This window comes from Vidua chalybeata, chromosome 4 (genome assembly GCF_026979565.1).
Source record: "Vidua chalybeata isolate OUT-0048 chromosome 4, bVidCha1 merged haplotype, whole genome shotgun sequence".
Taxonomy (NCBI): Eukaryota; Metazoa; Chordata; class Aves; order Passeriformes; family Viduidae; genus Vidua; species Vidua chalybeata.
The window spans coordinates 4,561,794-4,582,065 of NC_071533.1; the positions used below are offsets into that span (position 1 = coordinate 4,561,794).

General features: G+C 38.0%; 1 protein-coding gene across 1 annotated transcript in view; it reads right to left on the minus strand.

The window, feature by feature from the left end:
- Positions 1-20,272, minus strand: part of INPP4B (inositol polyphosphate-4-phosphatase type II B) — a 257,500-nt gene that overhangs the window by 100,959 nt on the left and 136,269 nt on the right. The window contains 4 exon segments of the mRNA XM_053940443.1: positions 1,074-1,146; positions 3,096-3,207; positions 11,148-11,227; positions 14,516-14,566. Coding sequence (XP_053796418.1) covers positions 1,074-1,146; positions 3,096-3,207; positions 11,148-11,227; positions 14,516-14,566 — 316 coding nt within the window.

The following is a 20,272-nucleotide window of genomic DNA, read 5'->3' on the forward strand; positions in this document are numbered from 1 at the left end:
GTCTCCAAGAAAAGCCATAAATAGATACCTAGAGACAAAAGATACCCTCCCTGCCTCCAGCTATTTCCAGTTCAGGAATTTCTGGAGCCAGACGTAGTTCCTGCACATTCAGAAATTCTCAATTAACATCTTTCTCACTTTGAATTCTTGAAAATAAATGGTATTTCTGTAGAACATACTTTTTCTGTTTCTGATCTAGTCTCAACAACTCACAGAAAAAAAATACAGTATTCACGCATATATGGAAGAAATTATTTTTTTGCAGTTTTTAGCGCTTCCTTCAGACTGCAAAGCTGATTCAGAAAGTCTGCCCTATCAGAGAAGTCAGATGAAAAAGTTTCAGTAAAGATTTAAGAAGTTGTAAAACTTCAGTAACATTCCTCCCCAACTGTATGCAGCAAACACAGAATTCTTGATTGCACTGTGGTTTTAGATGACCCATATAACTTATTTGTGACATTGTTACCGCTGAGTAATGGAGATTCATAAACTTGGGCTAATAAAAGTTTTATGGCGCAGCATATCAGCATGTAATAATTCTCAGTATAATGAAAGAAAAATAGATACAGTTTACCACCATGCACTCAATCCCCAAGTTGACCTGGAATTGAGAATGCCTTGCCAACAGCTCCCTTCATTCTAGGACAGATAGTTTCCAGATCAAACTGAAACTGCCACTTCATCAGCTATGAGAGACATCGATCGTCCCAGGTATTCACTTACAAATAATGCATAATTATTTAACAGAAGGCCATGCAATGACATGACACAAACTTATGATGTTAATTCCATGCCCATGGAAGTCGCTGACAGTCTTGACAATCACTGAACAGTAAAGATGTAGGAGATGGAGATTTCAGCACTGCTTCAGAAAGCATAATTGACACACATTTATTCAAATTTCTCAGTGAAATGATAATGTCAAATATGTATAAAACACTAAAATGTTGAACTTAAACATCTGTGCAGCATTTGAAGAGACATTTAGGAGCTCTGCTACAAATCTGTGCAATTTCTTCAAGACCCGACGTAGAGCAGCAAGAGCAGTCTCTTACAGATATTGGAATTCTTACCTGCATTTAAGGAAGGCAGGTTGTCTTTCCCACTTATGCCTTCAGTGGCTGTACACTCACGAACCAATGCACACTGCAGAAGAAATACAATCACAAATGTGACATTCAGGGGTCTGAAATAAATCCATGGCATTTTATAAAAGGTAGGCTGAAAACCGTCACTGATAATATTATAAACTTTCCAAGTATTAATTAAAATTTACATTTTTATCTTTGTATTTCTGTTCCAAGATACTCTAACACAATCAGAATTACATCCAAGAAAACGACAAAATATGATCAACTGTTCCATAACAAAACAGAAATGCTTCCTACCAGTATAATGGAAGAAATGTTGAGAGATATTAATGGTCTATCTTAATAAGTAAGTTTTATTATAAGACTAAGGCACTTTAGTTTAAAACAATTTTTGATAAGTTTTGTGCTTTCAAAGACATTTCTTTAGGCAAAGCAGTTTTCACCACACACAGTGCAAGAAAACACTTCATTAATTTTTAAACAAGGGAAAAGCAGGAAGCACAAAAAAGTCCTTAAAATGTGCTCAGATTTTGTGATTGAAGTAATTTGCTGTACAAGTGAACTGGAATATTGCTTTGATAAGATTAGGAGGTACTCCTCCTACCCTCATCCAGAAAAGAAATGGGAGTCTCTAAAGGTCATAGGGAGGGAGCTCTGTTCCTAGGGCTTCCCCAGTTCCCACAAGTTCATGGAGAATTTAAGGCAGAGAGCAACACATGGTGTACTCTCTACCAGGCCATATCTGAAAATTAATTTAACCATCACCTTCCTCTTCTATGAGAAATTCCTGCCCATAGCTTATCTAAAACTGAGCAAACCCAGTTCAAAACTTACTTATTTTACATTAATTTAATAACTCAACATTCTCACAATTTTATCCTCATTATCAACATATAAACCAAGACTGTGCTGCAACTAATTTGTACAAGCCAAGGACTCCAAAGACAACAGAAAACACATCAGTCATGAGTCTGGTCTCTCTTTACAAGTATTAGCAACCCCTGGAAAGATGCTATTAAAGCCTCCTGTCTCCCCCAGGCCAGACAGAGCTCATTAATTACATCTCAAATAATTGCAAGGAGTCTCATTCCACATTTTGCAGTGGAAGAAAATCAAAATAAAAGAGAAGGCTGAAAAAACAGCTCGTGTTGCCTATATTGTGCAAGTTTTACAGGTCAAAATTAGAAAGATTTCACAGCATTTGTTGGCTTTTTGGAACTGGTCACTCTCATCTACTGTTTTAAAAAGGCATTGAAGTCCTCTGAGATAAGTGGCAGAAAAAAAGTGTGAAATTTGCACTCAGAATTAGATGCAAAAGCAGACTGGTTTGGCTAAGCAGAAAGGATATTGAAAATAACGTCCTTTAATCAAAAAACAGCCTTATATGTAACTTCCAAACCAAAAAAATACTGCATTCCCTGCAGCAGTATTTCCTTTCTTTTTATTCATGAAGAACAGAATATACCATAGTGTTAAGTGGTAAGCCATCATATTAGGGCTGCAAAAATTGGGTGCTCCCATGAAATGCAGATGAACCTGCCCCTCTGCAAGGGAATTCACCTCTTCTTTCGTTTGCCTGTCTGTCATTCTTCCCAGCTTTTCAGTATTGTGGGCACAGACTGCACATAAAAATCAACATGGACAGGATTTCAAGGGCAGAAACTAGAGCAGCTATCCAAGGAAAAAAGAAGCTGTACTTATGGCATCTCTCTGGACAGTTTTTGATCAGAAATGATCAAATACATTCAAGTTGAGATAAAAAAAAGCTATTTTTTTCCTAAAGAGGGAAAGGGCCTAGGAAACTCAGGTTAGAATATTACTCTGTACATTTTCAGGAGGTTTTTTTTTTTTTTTTGTTTTGTTTTGTTTTTGAGGGAGATAAGTGTACATAGTACTTACTTCAGAAATTTTGTTTTAAGCCCTTAACCCAAGGTAATTAGTATTTTAGACATCTGGTACAACTGATCATTCTGATTAACTTTGTGCAATAAACTGAGTTTCTACCTTTTGATCCTGGGTATCTGCTGTGATGTGGTCTGTTTCCCCCTCCTCTAGCTCTCCCATCTTCACAAGATTGACTTCAATGGTACCAACTGTCTTTCCACCATCAGATGTTCTGGAAAAAAAAAAAAAACACCAACCCATGACACTGGGTCACTTGCAGCATCAAATTCTTTCAATTAAAATATTATCAGTAAGTACTTCGTGCCCTCTCTATTCTGTAAAGCTCCAGTCACCTGTATTGAATTGGTTATTTACCATCACAAACCAAATGTTAACAATGAGGCAACTTCTTCAGGACAATGAAAGCTTTCATCACAAAACTGAGGACGGGTAAGTGCTATAAATGGTGCATGGATACATGAACACTGCCAAGTTTTCATTCTAGACCTTATCCTATCCGTGGACCATTGGATAAAGGGCTGTAACACTGCACCAATATTCCACTTAGGATCTGCAATCCCACTGCAGAGTACTGGCTTTGCTTCCTAACAATCTGCAAAGAAAGGACATAGTGTATTACTAAAACTCCTGCAAAACCAAAACAACAACACTAATTTGAATATCACATTTCCCTTTGTAATCCCTCCACAGAGAAATTATTCAGATTCTATCCCAATTCTTGAACTACATGGGAATGGTGGTACAGTTACAGGTGAATTCCTTTATTATCATCTCCATAAAGAGTTTACTTTCAATTAATCAAAACCAAATAACAATTCAGATGTAAATCTCCAAGAAAAGAGTATCATTGACTACCTTTTGGAAGAAACAAGGGTTAAAAACTCCTGAAAGATACCAAATGCTTTTTCAGCTTTCAGTGGCAGCACAGCACCAAGGTTAATGGCACAGTCTTTCTCCCCTGGCTTATTCTGAACAGCTGGATTTTTTGAAAGGAAGGAAAGAAGAGTAACAGATCATTTCACAATAATGAGGAAAGGGTAACAAAAGGCACCAAGCAAAAATAGGCAAAAAGGAAATGATGAGAATAAGTTCAGCACAATTACAAAAACACAGCGAGGAAGAAGAATCAAAACAAAAATGTGTGGGGCAATACTGTGTATTTTCTGAGCAGTGGAAATGCAGATTGATGAATCAGGAAAAAAGAATACATAGAAACGTTCTAGGTCATAAAATCATAAAACCACAGAATAATGGAATATGCTGAATTGGAAGGGACCCATTAAACAAGTCCAACTCCTACAGTAAAATCTCAAAAAATAGTTAGCCCTAAGCTTCCAAATTAAATAATTATTTTCCTTGAAGACCATTAGGCTTTAACATGCACTCAGCAGAATACACCCATCTTGCAACTATACAAATCTGGTCATCTATAAAACCTTGCAAAATAAACATAATTCTTCATATTTTACATTTGTAAAACTTCATCTGCTCTAAGCCAAATTAATTATTGAAAATAAAGAAACAATTAAAAATGAACCAGTTCCAGATAGTTTTGCAGTTGAAGAAACATATACTAATTAACAAAGTATCCAGGAGAAAAGTAATAAGACTTCAGTGTCCAAATGGTGCTTATGAAATATGTAATAACTTTGAAATGCATGAGAACAATTTAAAGGCCTCCTGAATGAAGAACTTTCCCCTGAGTTGCTACAACCTTGTGGTTTGACTTCTTTTCTCCTTCTTGTGTCAAACTGGCACCCAAACTAGGCTCTGCCAACAAAAGCACTACAGCACTCCCAAGCAGAAAGGGAATACAGCAGATGCCACCAAATCACATAGATCTTTAAAAGCCGAAGTGTGTGGTTATGAGACTGAAAATTTTTCATCAGCTTAAGGTGTTCTGATCAAAGTGTCAAGTGAATAAACTGATCCAAGCCAACAAGGCCTGTTGCTCCAGTAAAATGGAAATGCTACACTTTACCTGTCCTTGTCTCTTGTTCTTTAGAATCCTAAATATTTCCCTTGCCGCTGTTATTAAAAGCTTGGCCTCAGTATGACAGTGAGCACTGCATTGCTTGCCTGCATGAGGAGTAATATGTATTTTGTATGGGTTTAAAAACAGTGATTGATCTAATTTCACTTTTACATATTTTTTATTATTATTTTCTTCTCAAAAATCACTCCTGTTCTGGTCTAATACATGTGCAATATTACAATTGGGAACGTGCATTACCTGTAAGAGAAGGTAATGCAGCACAATAAAACTAAACAGTGGGACTTGTTGCATTGTAGTTTCACTTCTTTATCCAGTTCTTATCTTCCCAAACAGAAATATGAAGACACAATTTAACAAAAAAAGCCAACAAATCCCAAAACCAAAGTTTCTTTTGAATGCTATAGGCATACAAATCAACAAAGAGCTCTATAAATGCCCAGGGCAAAACTGCTGTGAGCAGTGTCAGACTCAGTGATTTTAAAATCACCAGCAGTGCATGACAGTCTTCAACTACTTGAAGACATGCATTTCAAACTTTCCAGTACTATGAGATTAAAATTTCACTTGAAGGAAAATTAAAAAAGAGAAACAGAAGTGATGCAGTGAGAAAAACAAACAAACAAAAAAACCCCGTAGTGATCATACTTTAGTAGGATAAAAACCTGTATAATTTGACTTTGCACTAACAGTATTGAGCACACACACACGTATGTACACACCTCATGTCCTTTGCCTGCAGAGATGTGAAGAGCCTCACATATACACACTGTTCAACATAGCATCAGAGAAAGAATTACTTGGTTTCAGGATACTTCATAATGCATTAGGATGAAATCAGCTTATTTGCTGTAGTTTAATAAAGCTGAGAAGGACAGTCTGCACTCACATGGTGTGGTGAAGATGATCCCTGCATCAAATTGCTCTCATTCATAAGAGAGGAGACACTATATCCCCACAGAACAAAAGACTGCACCTTGACATAGGGTGAGTTGGGATGGGGGATACTGCAAGGAGAACAAAATCAGTATCAACATGATACTGCCCATACACGGGACAAAATCCACCTGGCTTATGGAGCTGGAAAATTGCTGATATTTTTTAGTACCCTGGGACAAGGATCAGCAATCTGGTACCTGTCAGCAGAGCACCTGCGTTTGAAATAGATTTCTCTACCATCCCAAGTCCTTAAGGATCCCCAGGTCAGTACTAGCTCCCTGAAATGTGAGGGAAGGAGATAGCCAGTAACACCATGAGCAGCAGGAATTTGTGCCCACCTTACTACTTCTGGCCATGAAATGTTGACCAAGGCATCCAGAGAGGAAGAAGGTAACAAGCTAGTGATGGAAAAGTAAGTGAGCTAGATGGTCTGAGAACAGCAGTCATTTGCCTCCAATGGTGATTTCAGAGAGTTTCATTACTACATGTTGAATATGCAAATTTAGGCCTGCTAATTGGTTCCCATGGCCATACACCTTTCTTCCAAAAAAAAAAGAAAAAGGAAAAAAGAAAAATATTCAATGACACAAAGGAAAAAAAAGGAAGCAGACTTCAGGTCTGCATGGCTGTGTTAATTATAAAAGACAAAGTGACTGCCTGAAAAGCAAACTGCACAACTGAGTCTAGCAGGGAGCCCTTTTCTCCAGTGCATAACACACAATAAATGCAATTAGCAAACTAGCTAACTCACATTGTCATAAAATTAATTTATCTGCTGGCATAATATATTTTGATATATCCAAGCACAAAAGTATTGTACTTACAGAAAAATGTTTATCAGTGAATTCACAGTGAAGCCTATTACAATAATTGATACTGGTTCCACTGTAATACAACTGTAAATAAAATTCTGTTGCATTCTAAGATAAATAAACTAAATTTTGCAATGCTCAGTTCCTTCTGTTTTCATTATTTCAATGTGTGGTTGATTAAGTTTCACGTCAGAACACATTTCACCCCAACTGTATTGGAGATTCACCTGACTTATGAAGTCAAGCTGCTGCTCACCAGCTTCCTGAGGTGGATGACACAACATGAAGCAGCCAAGAAACAATTTCAGGAGGGAGACCAAGTACAACTAGTTGTAGACAGATATCTACTGAATTTAAATAGAGAAAAGCAGCTAAATATATAGCATTTTATAGTCATCATTTGCTAGGGAAGTTATGCTAAATACATAAATGACTGCAGAAATTACTGTGCAGCTTTCCAGTTCTCTCTAGTTAGTTAAACTTTGTGAATATTGCTACTACTGAAGTGCAGTTACATGTTTTCTGACCCACTGAACTACAAGCTGTTAGGCGAGAGGGAAATTAAGAGGACTTTTTTGGCAAAAATAGCTAGGTTTATCTCCTTTCTTTAAAGAAAGTTCAGTCCTGTCCAAGATTAATGAAAAGATGACAACTAAAATTAGACAGCTAGACAAATAAATACTGTCCAGGAGCTTAAGCATTGACACATGATTAAAGAAGTCTGTACATGATTGACAGACAGAGATACAACCTCCCAGATAATCTATTGTAGATGCACCTTATTTTTGCAGAGAACACAAGACAGCACTGTTGTCTTTGTCCTTTGCTGCTTCTTACATGTAACTAAGTGGAAATCATATCAAAATTGCCTAAGCTAAAGGAGGCCTTCCTGGAAACAGGCAAACTACCACCACAGGGAAAGGGGCTAATGGAAGTACTGATTGCTAGCTCTTTGCAAAAAACCATAGAGCGCAACTAGGAAAAAAAAAAACCAAAAACAAACAAGCCAAAAAAAAACCCAAAAAAACCCAAAAGAAAAAAAAAAAAAAACCAAAAACAAACAAACAAAAAAAAAACCACCAAAAAAAAACCCAAACAAACAAACAAAAAAAACCCAACCAACCTAGAATTGGGTTCTTTTATTATGCTGTTCTTAACCGAAAGGCATGGTAAAAGATCCTCTAAATTGAACTTAAAAATTAAAGTTTCTTAAAAAATAAATCAGCTTTTATTACTAAATTAGCAGCCAGTATACCTAGCCCTCATTTAGAAAGAAAAAAAAAAAAATGCATGATTTTATTTTTTTAATCAGACACATTGTATTATATTGTCAATATTAAAAAATTTTCTCCTACTGAAAAATACTTTTGTTGCATTCAACAGCCCATTTTATGCCATTCATCATCACAACTGTATGAGAAAGCTGGAAGCAAGTGACATTGCATTATCATTGCAAAATGAAACGTGCAAGTCTATAGAAAGCGTCTCCCTGTTTATAAACTCCATATAGGAAATTGCAATCCCAAAATTGCTAGTAACTAAATTCCTCTGCCAACATTTGTTGTGTACACTGAAGTAATTCTACAAATCAACCTTCTTGTGTTTTGAAGATTAGCTACATGCGCAGGGATCTACCAAAAACAGTCAGCCATCAGATTAGGGCACCTTTATGGAGAAGAAAGGACAATCAAAATAAAAACTTCTTTTGCAGAGGTTTTGTAACTTGCGTCCCTAATCACTATTAGGGCACAATGGTAGGAAAACGGAAAAGTAGAGCACGGTGTGTCAACAGTAAGAATTTGTATACACATGCCAGCTCTCCACGAAATAACAGAAAAATACAAGAATGTTCCTTTGAAAACACTTTTCTATTGTTACATTGTACCTCAGAAAGACATAGTAACTAAAAAAAAAAAAAAGGAAAACAAAAAGAAAAGTCAGTTAAAAATTAACCAGAATCTATAATTACACCAATCTTTATGGGGCACACCACAGAGCTATTTCTGGGTCCTTAAATCTCTACTTTAAATCTAACAAAGGAATATCTCAATCACAGGCACGCCCTGATAAACTCCTATCCAAAGAATATCAACAAGAATTAAATAGAATTTCATGCTCTGACATGCCCCTTGATATATTCTCTATCCTCCTGAGAGGTACTAATACCTCAGGGTGATTAGAGGAAAGCAAGCTTAAATTAGTAGACTGCTCTGGTTAAATTGCCATCAAAGAAATAAGGATAATTTCTACTGACTTTCTACTGCTGAATAGTCATAATCAGAAAACAATCCCACCTTTGAAAAGTTAGGATGTTTTTCTTAAAAAAATGTCCAGCTGATTAAACCCTACCATTTAATGTGTCTGCAAATTAATTTAATTGGTATATTTGTCTTTTAGTGCTAGCTGAATAAAGAGGACAACCAAGACTAAAAATATTAATTAAAAACAAATTTTTCATCTACTTCTTATGAGTTTTCCATCTTAACTTTTTGATCACAAATTGGATGGCTGAGATACAACACACTTACTCTGAAACTGAAGCTTTCCATTCTGTCAATTACTGTGCCAACTGTTGGAGGCAATCTTTCAGATCAAATTTTCAATATGTCAGTTAGGGAAGGAAAATTTATCCCAAAGAGTTAAAGACAACTTGAATTCCTGTAAGAATAGATTCTTACAATCACTAAGCTGGAATTCATTTAGCTAGCCATCAATTCCCATAGGGAACAGTCAGTTCATATTTTATCTAATCGGACTTTTTTTGTTAGACAAAGTTATCTTTTTGTCAGGTGTGGCATTTTCTGTTTGGGAGAAATTAAAATCAAAGTATTTTGTTAACTTTGCCCTGCAAACTACACATTCATATACAACTACTCCTGTTGAAAGAGGAAAGCAGGTGCCAAAATACTTCAAGAAGTTTCCATTCCTAAAAAAATCTCTGAATGGGTCATACTTTGCTCCTTAAACCAAATTCAGGCTGTCTTTCTGTGCTCAGGGTAACAAAAAACTTTCCCACAGCACCTATGTACAACATCCCAGCCACAACATATGCTGGTGTCTCAGTTCTCCCAGTCACAGCTTCTTTCCTCCCAAAATGTTGCCTTTGCAGACACATGGAGTGTGAGCAGTAGCTCTGTGAAGTTTAACTGTACCTTGCCAGTAATCCCAAATAAGCCTCCATTGTGCTTGCAAAAATCAGCTCAACAAAATCCCTGCACTATATAAAGTCCGATGAATTTATTCTGAAAATCACCATCTAAAAGGCTGCCCCTAACCTTCAAAGGTTTTGATTAGTATCTTCATTTACCTTAAGCCATGCAAGACAGCATCAGGGGTGATATAGGATATATTTTTTTCCCCTTCAGTGCCCAGCTTTAAGATGTATCTGCTCAGCCTAGCCCTAGGTTTTGAACACTGTCTCTGACCCTTCTGCAGCTCTGTACCCTGTCACTGATTAGAGTTGTACGTCACACCCCACTACAATTTCAGTATGGCTGCATATAATGAGTTTAGGAGACCACAAGCATTTTCACATGGGAGACACCTTCAATAATTAGGACCACCTTCTTTAAGCATGCCTAGTAAACAAACCAAACTGTACACTGCTAATTCTTTAAACCACACACCCCAAACAAAACTGAAGCTCTTACGCTCCTTTCTAAAGGAAACTTTGAATGAATATTCCTATGCCAAGTTCCCTGTGATTCTTCCATAGGTTATCATAGAATAAAATTACCTTTTCTAATCTGGCACCTGGGAAGCTCCAGGTTATAGGGTTGATATTTAATTTTGGCATTTAATTTTGAATTTGTACATGGCAGAATTGAAAGCACTTCAAGTTGTCATCTAATATACCTGATGGAACATGGAGTTTAAAAGACAGTCAAGCAGCAATCAGAGAATTGTATAGGCTGAAAAAGAACTTCAAGAGCATTGAATGCAACCATAAATCCAGCACTGCCAAGTCCACCATTAAACCATGTTCCTCAGGGCCACATCTACATGTCTAATAAATAGCTCCAGGGATGGTGACCCCACTACTTCCCTGGGCAGCCTGTTCCAGTGCTTGATAACCCCTCACGTGAAGAATTTTTTTTCCTGATATCCAATCTAAACCTCACCTTGTGCAACTCGGGGACATTTCCTCTTGTCCTCTGACTTGCTACGTCTCGGGAGAAGAGACCGACCCCCAGCTCACAGCACCTCCTTTCAGGTAATTCTAGAGGGTGACAGGGTCTCCACTGAGCCTACTTTTCTCCAGGATAAACACTGCCAACTCCCTCAGCCATTCTTCATCTGACTAGTGCTGCAGACTCTTCCCTGTCTTTGCTGCCATTCCTTGGATGAGAATTGTTACTAACAAGGGTTAGTAACTCACCGTGACTTACAACAGAGGGAAACACTTACCTGAGGGTAAGGGTCAACTGCTGATCCTTTGACTTTACCAGATCTCCTACTCTAAAAGTTGCACAGCCCAGGAAGCTTCGCTACAAATCAAAGCAGAAAGAAAGGATAACATATTCATTCATTTCTGTTACTTCTTTTGGACTCACACTTGAAAATTTTTCTTTGGTACCTAGAAAAATATTGCATTTCAATATAACAGTTTTAATACTTTATCCACTAGACATTTTTTGTGCAGCACAATTATCAGTAAACTGTTAAAAACTTTGGTTTTATGGGCAGGAACCTTTCTCTTTTCCAATAAGAACAGTCTAACAACCTGACAAAATAACAGATTGTAAGATGTACAGCCACAGAAAAATTTTCATTCAGTACAAGTATTTGCATTTTTCATCTATTTCTTCCTATTTTTCCAATTTCTGGATTACAAGAAGTGCTACCTTTTCAGTGTTTTACCAAAATTGTTCTTGTTACAGTTTTTCCTCAAGCCACTGGCACTACCATCCATGTAATCCAAATATGAATGTATTTGCTAGGAAGGCACTTTTAAATTGAGTTCAGAAGAAGTTTATTAATAGAAATTTTATATTTCTCTGGCTCTTGGCAATGTTTTAAGTACTGTTTTCCTCTATTTCCATTGTAACCCATTCACTGCATTAAAACTGCAGATAAATGTGGTAATTAAGCTACATCACTGTATCTTTTTCTTCTATAAACATCACTCTTCACATATAAAAAAAGGTACAAAGAGGAAAAAGGGTTAAATCTTCTTTTGCACTTTGGCTATTTTTTAACCTCTGCTCATATCCTGCTCCACCTTGCTGAAATCCCATTTTGTCAACTTGGCCAGCAGTGGTATTCCAGCCTTGGGAAAAATGGGCAAGGAACTAACAGCCTACAGCCATCTTCTATCAATTTATCTTTCAAATACACAACACAATATCACTTTCTCTAAATAAATTGTAATAAGATCATGACATTATGTTTAATTTTTTTGCAATAAAATAATAAGAAGGACACAGAGTTTGATTCTTATTACATAACACTACGTTTACTGTTGGAATGGCAAATTAGAATTCCAGGCTAAATTATATACATTCTTGGATATACAAATTAAAGAAGAATCAAGTTGCTCCAAGTCAACAGAGGTTGCCTACAGACAGCGATGTTCCCTTCAGGGAAAACAGAAAAGAATTTGTCACTGCTGAGAAGAGTAACTTCCTCTGGTTAAAAAAAACCCTTCAGCCCGCTTTTTTTCAGAAAAGCCAGCAGGATGTTGAGTGTTTGAATGCAAACAGTAAAGCTCTACACTAAGTTTTCTTCCATATACAATGTACAGTTCAAAAACCCATTCTGAAATGAGGCAAGCAGCAACACTGCAGTTGGTAAACTGCAAACTTCAGGTCTGCAGTTTGGTAAACTGAGTCATCGTGTATGGCTTGTTCCCATCAATGGCACAGGCTTAGATTTCCTAAGCAGCATGTAAGCAGCAAAAGAAAAAAGAGACAAGTTGAGAGTCTAGGGAAGGCTGGAAAAACAGTGAATCTGGGAAGCGATGAACAGGAAGAAAGGAAGGAAGAAAAATAATACAGCCACACAAGCAAAGATCAGCAAAGTTAGTTTTCAGTGCCAAAATGAAAGGTACTTCTACAAAAAAAAGACATCCAGGTGCAGCACATGGTGATGCACAGCCTTGCTGCAGTGAAGACACAGATGGTTCTGTCTTCCTTTAGATGAGTCAGCATGAGAGTGTTTCTGCACTAAAACTCTGTGGCCACACATTTAGCCCAGATTATTTATCCTCTTCCAACAGCATGTCCTTCTTCATACTGTAAGAATGCATTCCACAACACCGTGTCTCTATGGCAGCCTTTATTCTGATGTTTCATTATATTTGAGTGCTTGTATTTGAAACCTGATCATTTGGAAAGGGGAAGAGGGGTATTTGGAATGAAACTGATATAAGGTTTGGTCACTTGGGGCTTCTTTCTGCAGCAAAATAGAACCATAAATATATTTAAGAATCCTAAGTCAGAATCCTCATGTGACCACGGCCAAGAGACAACTACATTGCACTCATAAAGTCAAGGAGCTTTGGTCATTGTACCCACTAAACATGCCTGAGCATCACATCTACTTCTCCAGTGTCATGAAATTAAAGGTGAATGATTCTATTGGCTTAAAACATTCTGCTTAATTCTCTGTTTCATATTTTTATGCTTATTTAGAAAAAAATAAATTGTTTGCTTGACAACACAGAGCTATCTGCAAAACCAAATAGAATTTTAAATGATCCCATGACCCAAATTAAAAGAGTTATGCTAATGTTCAAGGGGTTTAATATGAAACTGGAGAATACTTTTTCCATATTGATTTAGATACCAATAGTCCACCCTGGGGCCTGAACTGGTAGTCTACAAACCAATCTAACTTTGCCCACATGACTTGGAAAGGCTTTAAGCAAAATTACTGCTGTAATGCTAATTGTAGAGTAACGTTCCTTTTGAATTTTGCTAGTGTGCAAGACACAACAATAAATCTTAAGATATGTGCCTTGGTAGTTTGATGAATAATCTCAGCTAGCCAAAGAGAAAAATCTCTATAATAGCTATATGAAAAGTTAAAACACATAGATTATTTCACTAAGATTGAACTTGCTGCCAAGCTACAGATTTTTCAAACACCAGCTGAAGTCTTGAAAACTATGCCAAGGAAGCCCCAGTAAGGCAGAAAAGTCAGCACCTCAGGCTAAAAAAATTTAACCCCCCAGGTATTTGACATATTTGCAGACAGATCTGATACCTGCACCAGGTGGTCTTTGTTCTTTTATTCAGCTCTAGAAGGACCAACCTTTCCCACCTCCACCAGGTGTCCATATTATCTGGGAGGTTTTAGCCCTCTCAGAAAATTACTTCCCAATACCTTTGTCAAATGCTCTGTAGATCTACACATAAAAGTAAGTCCTCTCTATGTTGCCAGTTTAACTTCTGACAACACAAACCAAAGACAACTCCTGCTGCAGAATGTTTGATACCCTGCACATGAAGACCAGAAGGTGACAGCCCAGGCTTCCTGAGGCAATGCCATTCCAGACTCTCAATCTCATCCAGATTGCTTGTATGACATTAGCAAGGAGTTTAGATGGTTGTGCTTGCCTCAGGATAGCTTCAGTTGAAAAAGATTTTCAAAGAGATGTGAATGGGATCACATCAATCCATGAGACTACCACACCTGCCTTGATTATTTTATTCACTTAACCAAAAACTTTTACTATTAAAAAAGCTTGTTAGGTTGTGTTGAGCCCTGAGTGTTTGTGCCTGCCGATGAGATGAAAAAAAAAATAAAATCAGTTACTGAAAATAATTGCTTACCCCAACATCTGCTCTTGGTTCCTTGTGATCAGGTAGGACACTGGTGCGGACCTGAGAGAAGGGAGAGGGAAAAAATGGCAAGAAATCATTATATTTTTTGTTGCTGCTTTCCAATTAGAATGAAAGAAGTGCTCATGCCTTTCTTTCCTCATATTTTTGACATTTCGGAGATAAATTTAAATGGAGCTATATATGTATTTGTAATTTATAATAACTAGTAATTTAAGCATATTTGCTGGTTCCTCTAAAGAAAGTCTCTTACCACTGCCCTTTTATCATTCTAAACTTTCCTGAGTCTCTAAAGGGAGAAGAGCTGTGTTCAGGTGTTCCTTTCCTAAAAGGAGATTTTTTTTTTGCTGTAACTTGAGTGACAGAATACTTCATCTAGAGGTGTTATCTGGAAACAAAATTTTCAGCCTCAAGTGAAAGAGCATAGTACAGTTAAAAGTATTTTCTCCAAATAAGTACTTGCTTTTGCAAGCTGATCTGCAGCAGAAATCCTGATCCCAGTCTCAGTGTATGACCCTGCCTCCTTCAGACACTTGCTAAGCATCTCCTGGATGAGAGATGTTTCCTTTCAGAGAAGGAAAGCCTCTATATTCTCTACAAGGGACCTCCTGTTGTCCCCATATTTTCTGCAAGGTGGAGCTGCCACTGTACTCAACTGCTTTCATTTCACAAGGCCAAGTATGGGATAATCTGACTTCCTTTTCTGTATTTCCCAAAATACAGCACAGGTTGGTGTGTGAGTGTGTCTTCAGTATCGTTAGAATTTTACTGTCGAGTGGTGGTTGACAACAAACAACTGATTAAACAGCAAAAATTAGATAGAAAATGTATAAGAAGACCTCTGTGACATCCCTGATGGCCTGCCTGGGCCAAAACCAGCCCTTTGGAATAACTTGCTGTTAAAAGCAACACACAAGGGAGAATACACTGAGCATGCACATCTGTTTGATAACCTAGCCTAAATAACAAATATTCATTCCCCAAGAACAAACTTTTGGCTTGATTTCCAAGTAAAACTCAAACTCATTTTGTAAATTTCTCTGCAAAAGATTCATATTTTTTTCCATGCCCTCAAATGTGACCCTCAATTCTTCTATTCTAGCTGCAGCTTAGTACACAAAAAGAAATACTCATTTAAAGCAAAGATAATTTAATTGTCTTTTATTCTAAATACATGTTGTGATAAAGCACCAATATAAAGTCTACCACAAAGACTTGACAAAACAGAACCACAGCTTTTCTCAGTCAGCTCGTATCCCTTGATTCCCTACAGGGAGAACATTGTTTTTCTCCACAAAAGCCTGAAGATAGTAAAAAATGCTATAATTAATTTAGTTAGGGACAGCATACTTTAAAAATCTGTGGGAGTCCTCCTTTGGATGCAATTTTATATTTAGATTTTCCACACTAATACATCAGCAACTCCAAAGCATTTGGCGATCTACAGAAAACTAGTATAAAATGTTCAACAACTGTATTTGTATCTAAAATTAACCTTTAAATGCTTCAAGCCATGAATGAAAATGAAATTACTGACATTTTCTTGTTGGTGATACCCATCTTTCCCTTTTGAAGCTGAGGAAATAACTTAAGAGTGATCTGTTTCTTAAAAGAAAGATGAAGTATCAACACCAGGCCAAAAATGCTGTGTCATTTTAAGATGCTAAAAAGCTGTTCTACGTGCCAGCCTCAATGAAGTGACATCCAGCCCAACAAAAAGTGAGTGTTTATATTTTCTAAGTATTATTATAGCTATTTATTCAAGAAAAATAAACTAATAATGGAGGAATTAGCATTCTTCTTCATCATTTACTTATGTATTTGTAACCCAGCAGCAGTTCAGCAAACATTTTTAAAAAATGTACGTGTTTTTGTATGATACTAAGTTGTGCTTCACAGTTAAAGTGTCTTTTATGCACACTGAAATCAAGGAAATTCAACATTCATTTAGAATCATAAAATATTAATTCCTTCTTTTGCTGGATAAAATATCAGTTCAGGAGAACATATTTCAGCTTTTCTGACCCAACACAGACATGGAAAGGGATGTCAACACCTGACTAACCTAGAGCCTATATAATAGCATATTCCTGAATTTCAAATGGATTTAAAATACAGAAACCATTCCTGTTGCATTTTGCAAAGCTTTTTGGTTCAGCCATGTTTGCTTGTTTTCATTTGGTTTTAACCCCTTTATAACCAGTAGCTGGACAGCCAAATGTAACTCTGTCTTTGGTGGGGCTGACATTAGACTCTTTTCTCCCCAAAATATATTTTGTTTGAAATTAAATCTAGTATCTTTATCCAAGTGTGTGCAAATATATGTAATTTTAGAAACAGTTTTACTATCTGATATTTATTAAAAGAGAAGCCACATACGTGGATGTAAATACATAGATGGGCTGTACAGTCTGATCCCTTTTAGGCTGTCTGTTGGTTGAGTTCCTGAACAAACTCTCTGAATGCTGCAGTTATTGGAGTATCATTATGGGATGTTCACACAGACCTCATTATAAATGTAACATCAGCTCATAAAAACTTATAAAGCATAAGAAACAAGTCAGTTCTAGTCCCAGTCAACAAAATGGAAGAAAAAAAAAGATAAATACAGAGGATTTGAAAGGTCAGATATCCTCCCAGTGCATTTCCTGATTAAACAAACTGCCACACTTTTTAAAACCTTGTCATAAATCAGCTTTTCCCCACTGGCACCATCTAGAACAACTACAAAATATAAATGCAAACAGAAAGTCAGATTTTACTCCCAAACATCCATTACTCTGTTAGAATTTCAGTTTTCTCACTCTTTGATCTAGCTTTTCCTGCGCAAAATGCAAACCTCTCAGCGGAGAGTTCATTTACAACTGGGGTGAAGACTATGCTTCCCTGGAATAGCACACACTACTGCTTTACCTCCCCAGACAAGACGAGATCACAAAAGCATGCAAGAAAGATAGCTTGTGATTTAGGCTAAATGCAAAAAGGTTTGTGACATTTATCCATTCCTGTGACTTTGTTTGTAGAATAATGCAGTTACCTTTTTATACCACTGTGGAGGCCCATGAGTATTGTAAACGCAGGCGAACCCGGTGGGAAGAAATGATGATGTCTGACTCCAACTCAGAAGGCTGAATGATTTCTTTATTATAACTATATTATAATACATTAATATACTATTTAAAGGAGATACTAAAACTACATACCTACTTTTTTCTAACTACCATATCTAACTCACAACTCCTGACCCTCTCTCAAGAGGCCAGACACAGGTGGGTTGGATTGGCCATCAGGCTCAAACAATCCTCACCAGAATCCAATCAAGCAATCACCCCAGGTAAACAATTCTCCAAACACATTCCACATGGGAAAAACAAGGATCAGAAATAGAAATGGTTTTCTCTTTCTTTCCTCTGTGCTCCTCTATGAAAAATCCTGAGAGAGAGAAGAATGTGCCTGCCACATGTGAGCCTATTGGGAAAAGGGCAGTGGCAATGCCCTGGAGGCATGCACCATAGGCCCTGGTTATCCCCCATAGGTTAGGGGGAGACAGAAGGCTTCCCCCATGGTGCTCTGCAGCACTATGCCAATTTACCCCAGTTCTGTATTCCCCATGGGCCGTCCCTACCCCTTTTACCCCTATATGGTCTTGTTCTAGAATATTCCCTACTCCCTGTTTCCCCATGGGCTAATGTAACCCTGCCTGTCCACCCTGGCACTGCCTATTGGCTCCTGCCCTTTGTACCACCCCTATGCCCTCAGTTGATTTGCCCTGATGCTTTGCTCCACCCCGTCCTTCACATATTTATACCCCGGACCCTCCAATGTCTGTTGTCTTCTGTTGCTGGACTCCCGGGACAGATTTCAAGCACTGCTCACAGGGCCTGAGGCAGTTGGGTCAGAAGAGAAAAAAAAAAAAAAAAATCTCATTCCCATGTGAATACCAGAGAACCTGTCCAAAAAACAGTGCTAGAAAAGCCAAGGAAAGAACTTGTACTCTAATCACTTATTTCAGGGGCAACCTGAGAGGATACAAGCCAAGGGTGGTAAAAGGCCTGATGAACACCCAGGTCAACTCAGTCTCACTTTAGTGTATGGCGGACAACATGAATTAAAGCAAGTATTACTAATCAGATGAGCTCAATGGCATCATAAAATTTCCAGAATGTGATCTTCTGCCTCAATGTTTCAACAAGAAAAAATTCAGTGCCAGACCCTAATAACCCCTCGCTGGAACCCCATACAGAAGATCCTCCCGTGTCTCACCTGCCTGCTAGCTGTGCTGTGCTTGTGTGTGTGATTGTCGTGTGCCTGCCCAAACATTTTCCCTCCGCGGACGCTTGCAGGGAAGGTAGCGGCACTGACCGCCTCGCCACGACACACCACAGCTTGTTGAACCAGGAAGAACACCAGTGGACAACAGTGGACACTCATGATATGCTTACTTGTCTTTAAATCTCGTACAGAACAATATGCAACGAGGAATGCATTTGTCACAGACACATCTGTTAAATTTCTCTAGGCATAGATGCTAAATTCAGCTTTAATGAACTGTCCTTTAGTAGAAGGCAGTTTTGTGTGATTAAAAGGAACATTTCTTCCAGTCATTTGCAGCTCTCTGAGCCACATTCTCACACACTGTCAAAGTAAAGATTTATTCACTATCATTACTGAATCTTTTGTGCCTGCCCTTAATTAAAGCCCTTGCATTTCAGTTGACAATCAAAGGCCATGTTCAGAATGGACTCAAGTTTCACAAATAACGCTAGATCCTGCCCTTGGTTACTGTGGATTTATTCCATCAAATCAACAGAGGTTTCCAGTGACTTCCCAGTATTCACTGCTGTTGGCTGCTTAAATGCACTCTTCTGTCATCATTGCTATACACTCCTGTCATCTCACAATAACCAAGTACACACATCAGGCGAGGCAAGATAAAAGAGACTACTGAAAGCAGTCACTGAAAAATTGACTTGCACTCCTTCAATAAAGCACCTTCCAGGAAAGCATTCCCAACTTCAGTAAAACTGAAGTCGTATGGGAACACAACGTGCACGTGCATTAACCTGGAGGTGCTCTGGGATGGCAACCACCTGCACCTTTCTGCTCCCACAGGGAAAGAAACACTGAACACTGCTAACACAGCCATACAGCTGCTATAGGCAGTCAGCCCCATCCTCACCACCACTGCCTGCCTGCCAGCTGGCACCACCACCCATTAGAGTCCAGGAGCTACTATTTCTTGGAATTTTTCAGTCAAAGAAATTGCAGCTTCATGTATTTGTGCTGGGTGAGCTGAAAACGCCGAAATTGCTACGGGGTTCTGCAACAACATCAATCAGTTTTTATAGGACAGAACCCATTCCAGTACATGCAGCAAACTATTTTTTGGAAGAAGATATTTTACATTTACGAGCTATTTATTTTCATCATATAGATTAACAATTTGCTAAATAGTTCTGATGCAAGAGTGGTGGGGCAGGAGCTGGATGTTCCTCTAGCTCTGGTCCAGGGGGTTTTCCAGATGCCTTCTGTCCCTTCTCTGTCATCAAAACTGAAGTCTTGTGAAGGCTGACTTAGAACAGAGGCTAGACTGAGTTAAAGAATAAAGTAGGGATTTATTAAAAGGCCTCAGTGCATCCACCTTGGGCAGCACAAGAGCCCAGCCAGGGCTACACCCAAGATGAACCCAAAATGGTCACAAAATGGACAACCGGTCACGGGGTCTCTCACTTTGATAAGTTCTGGTCC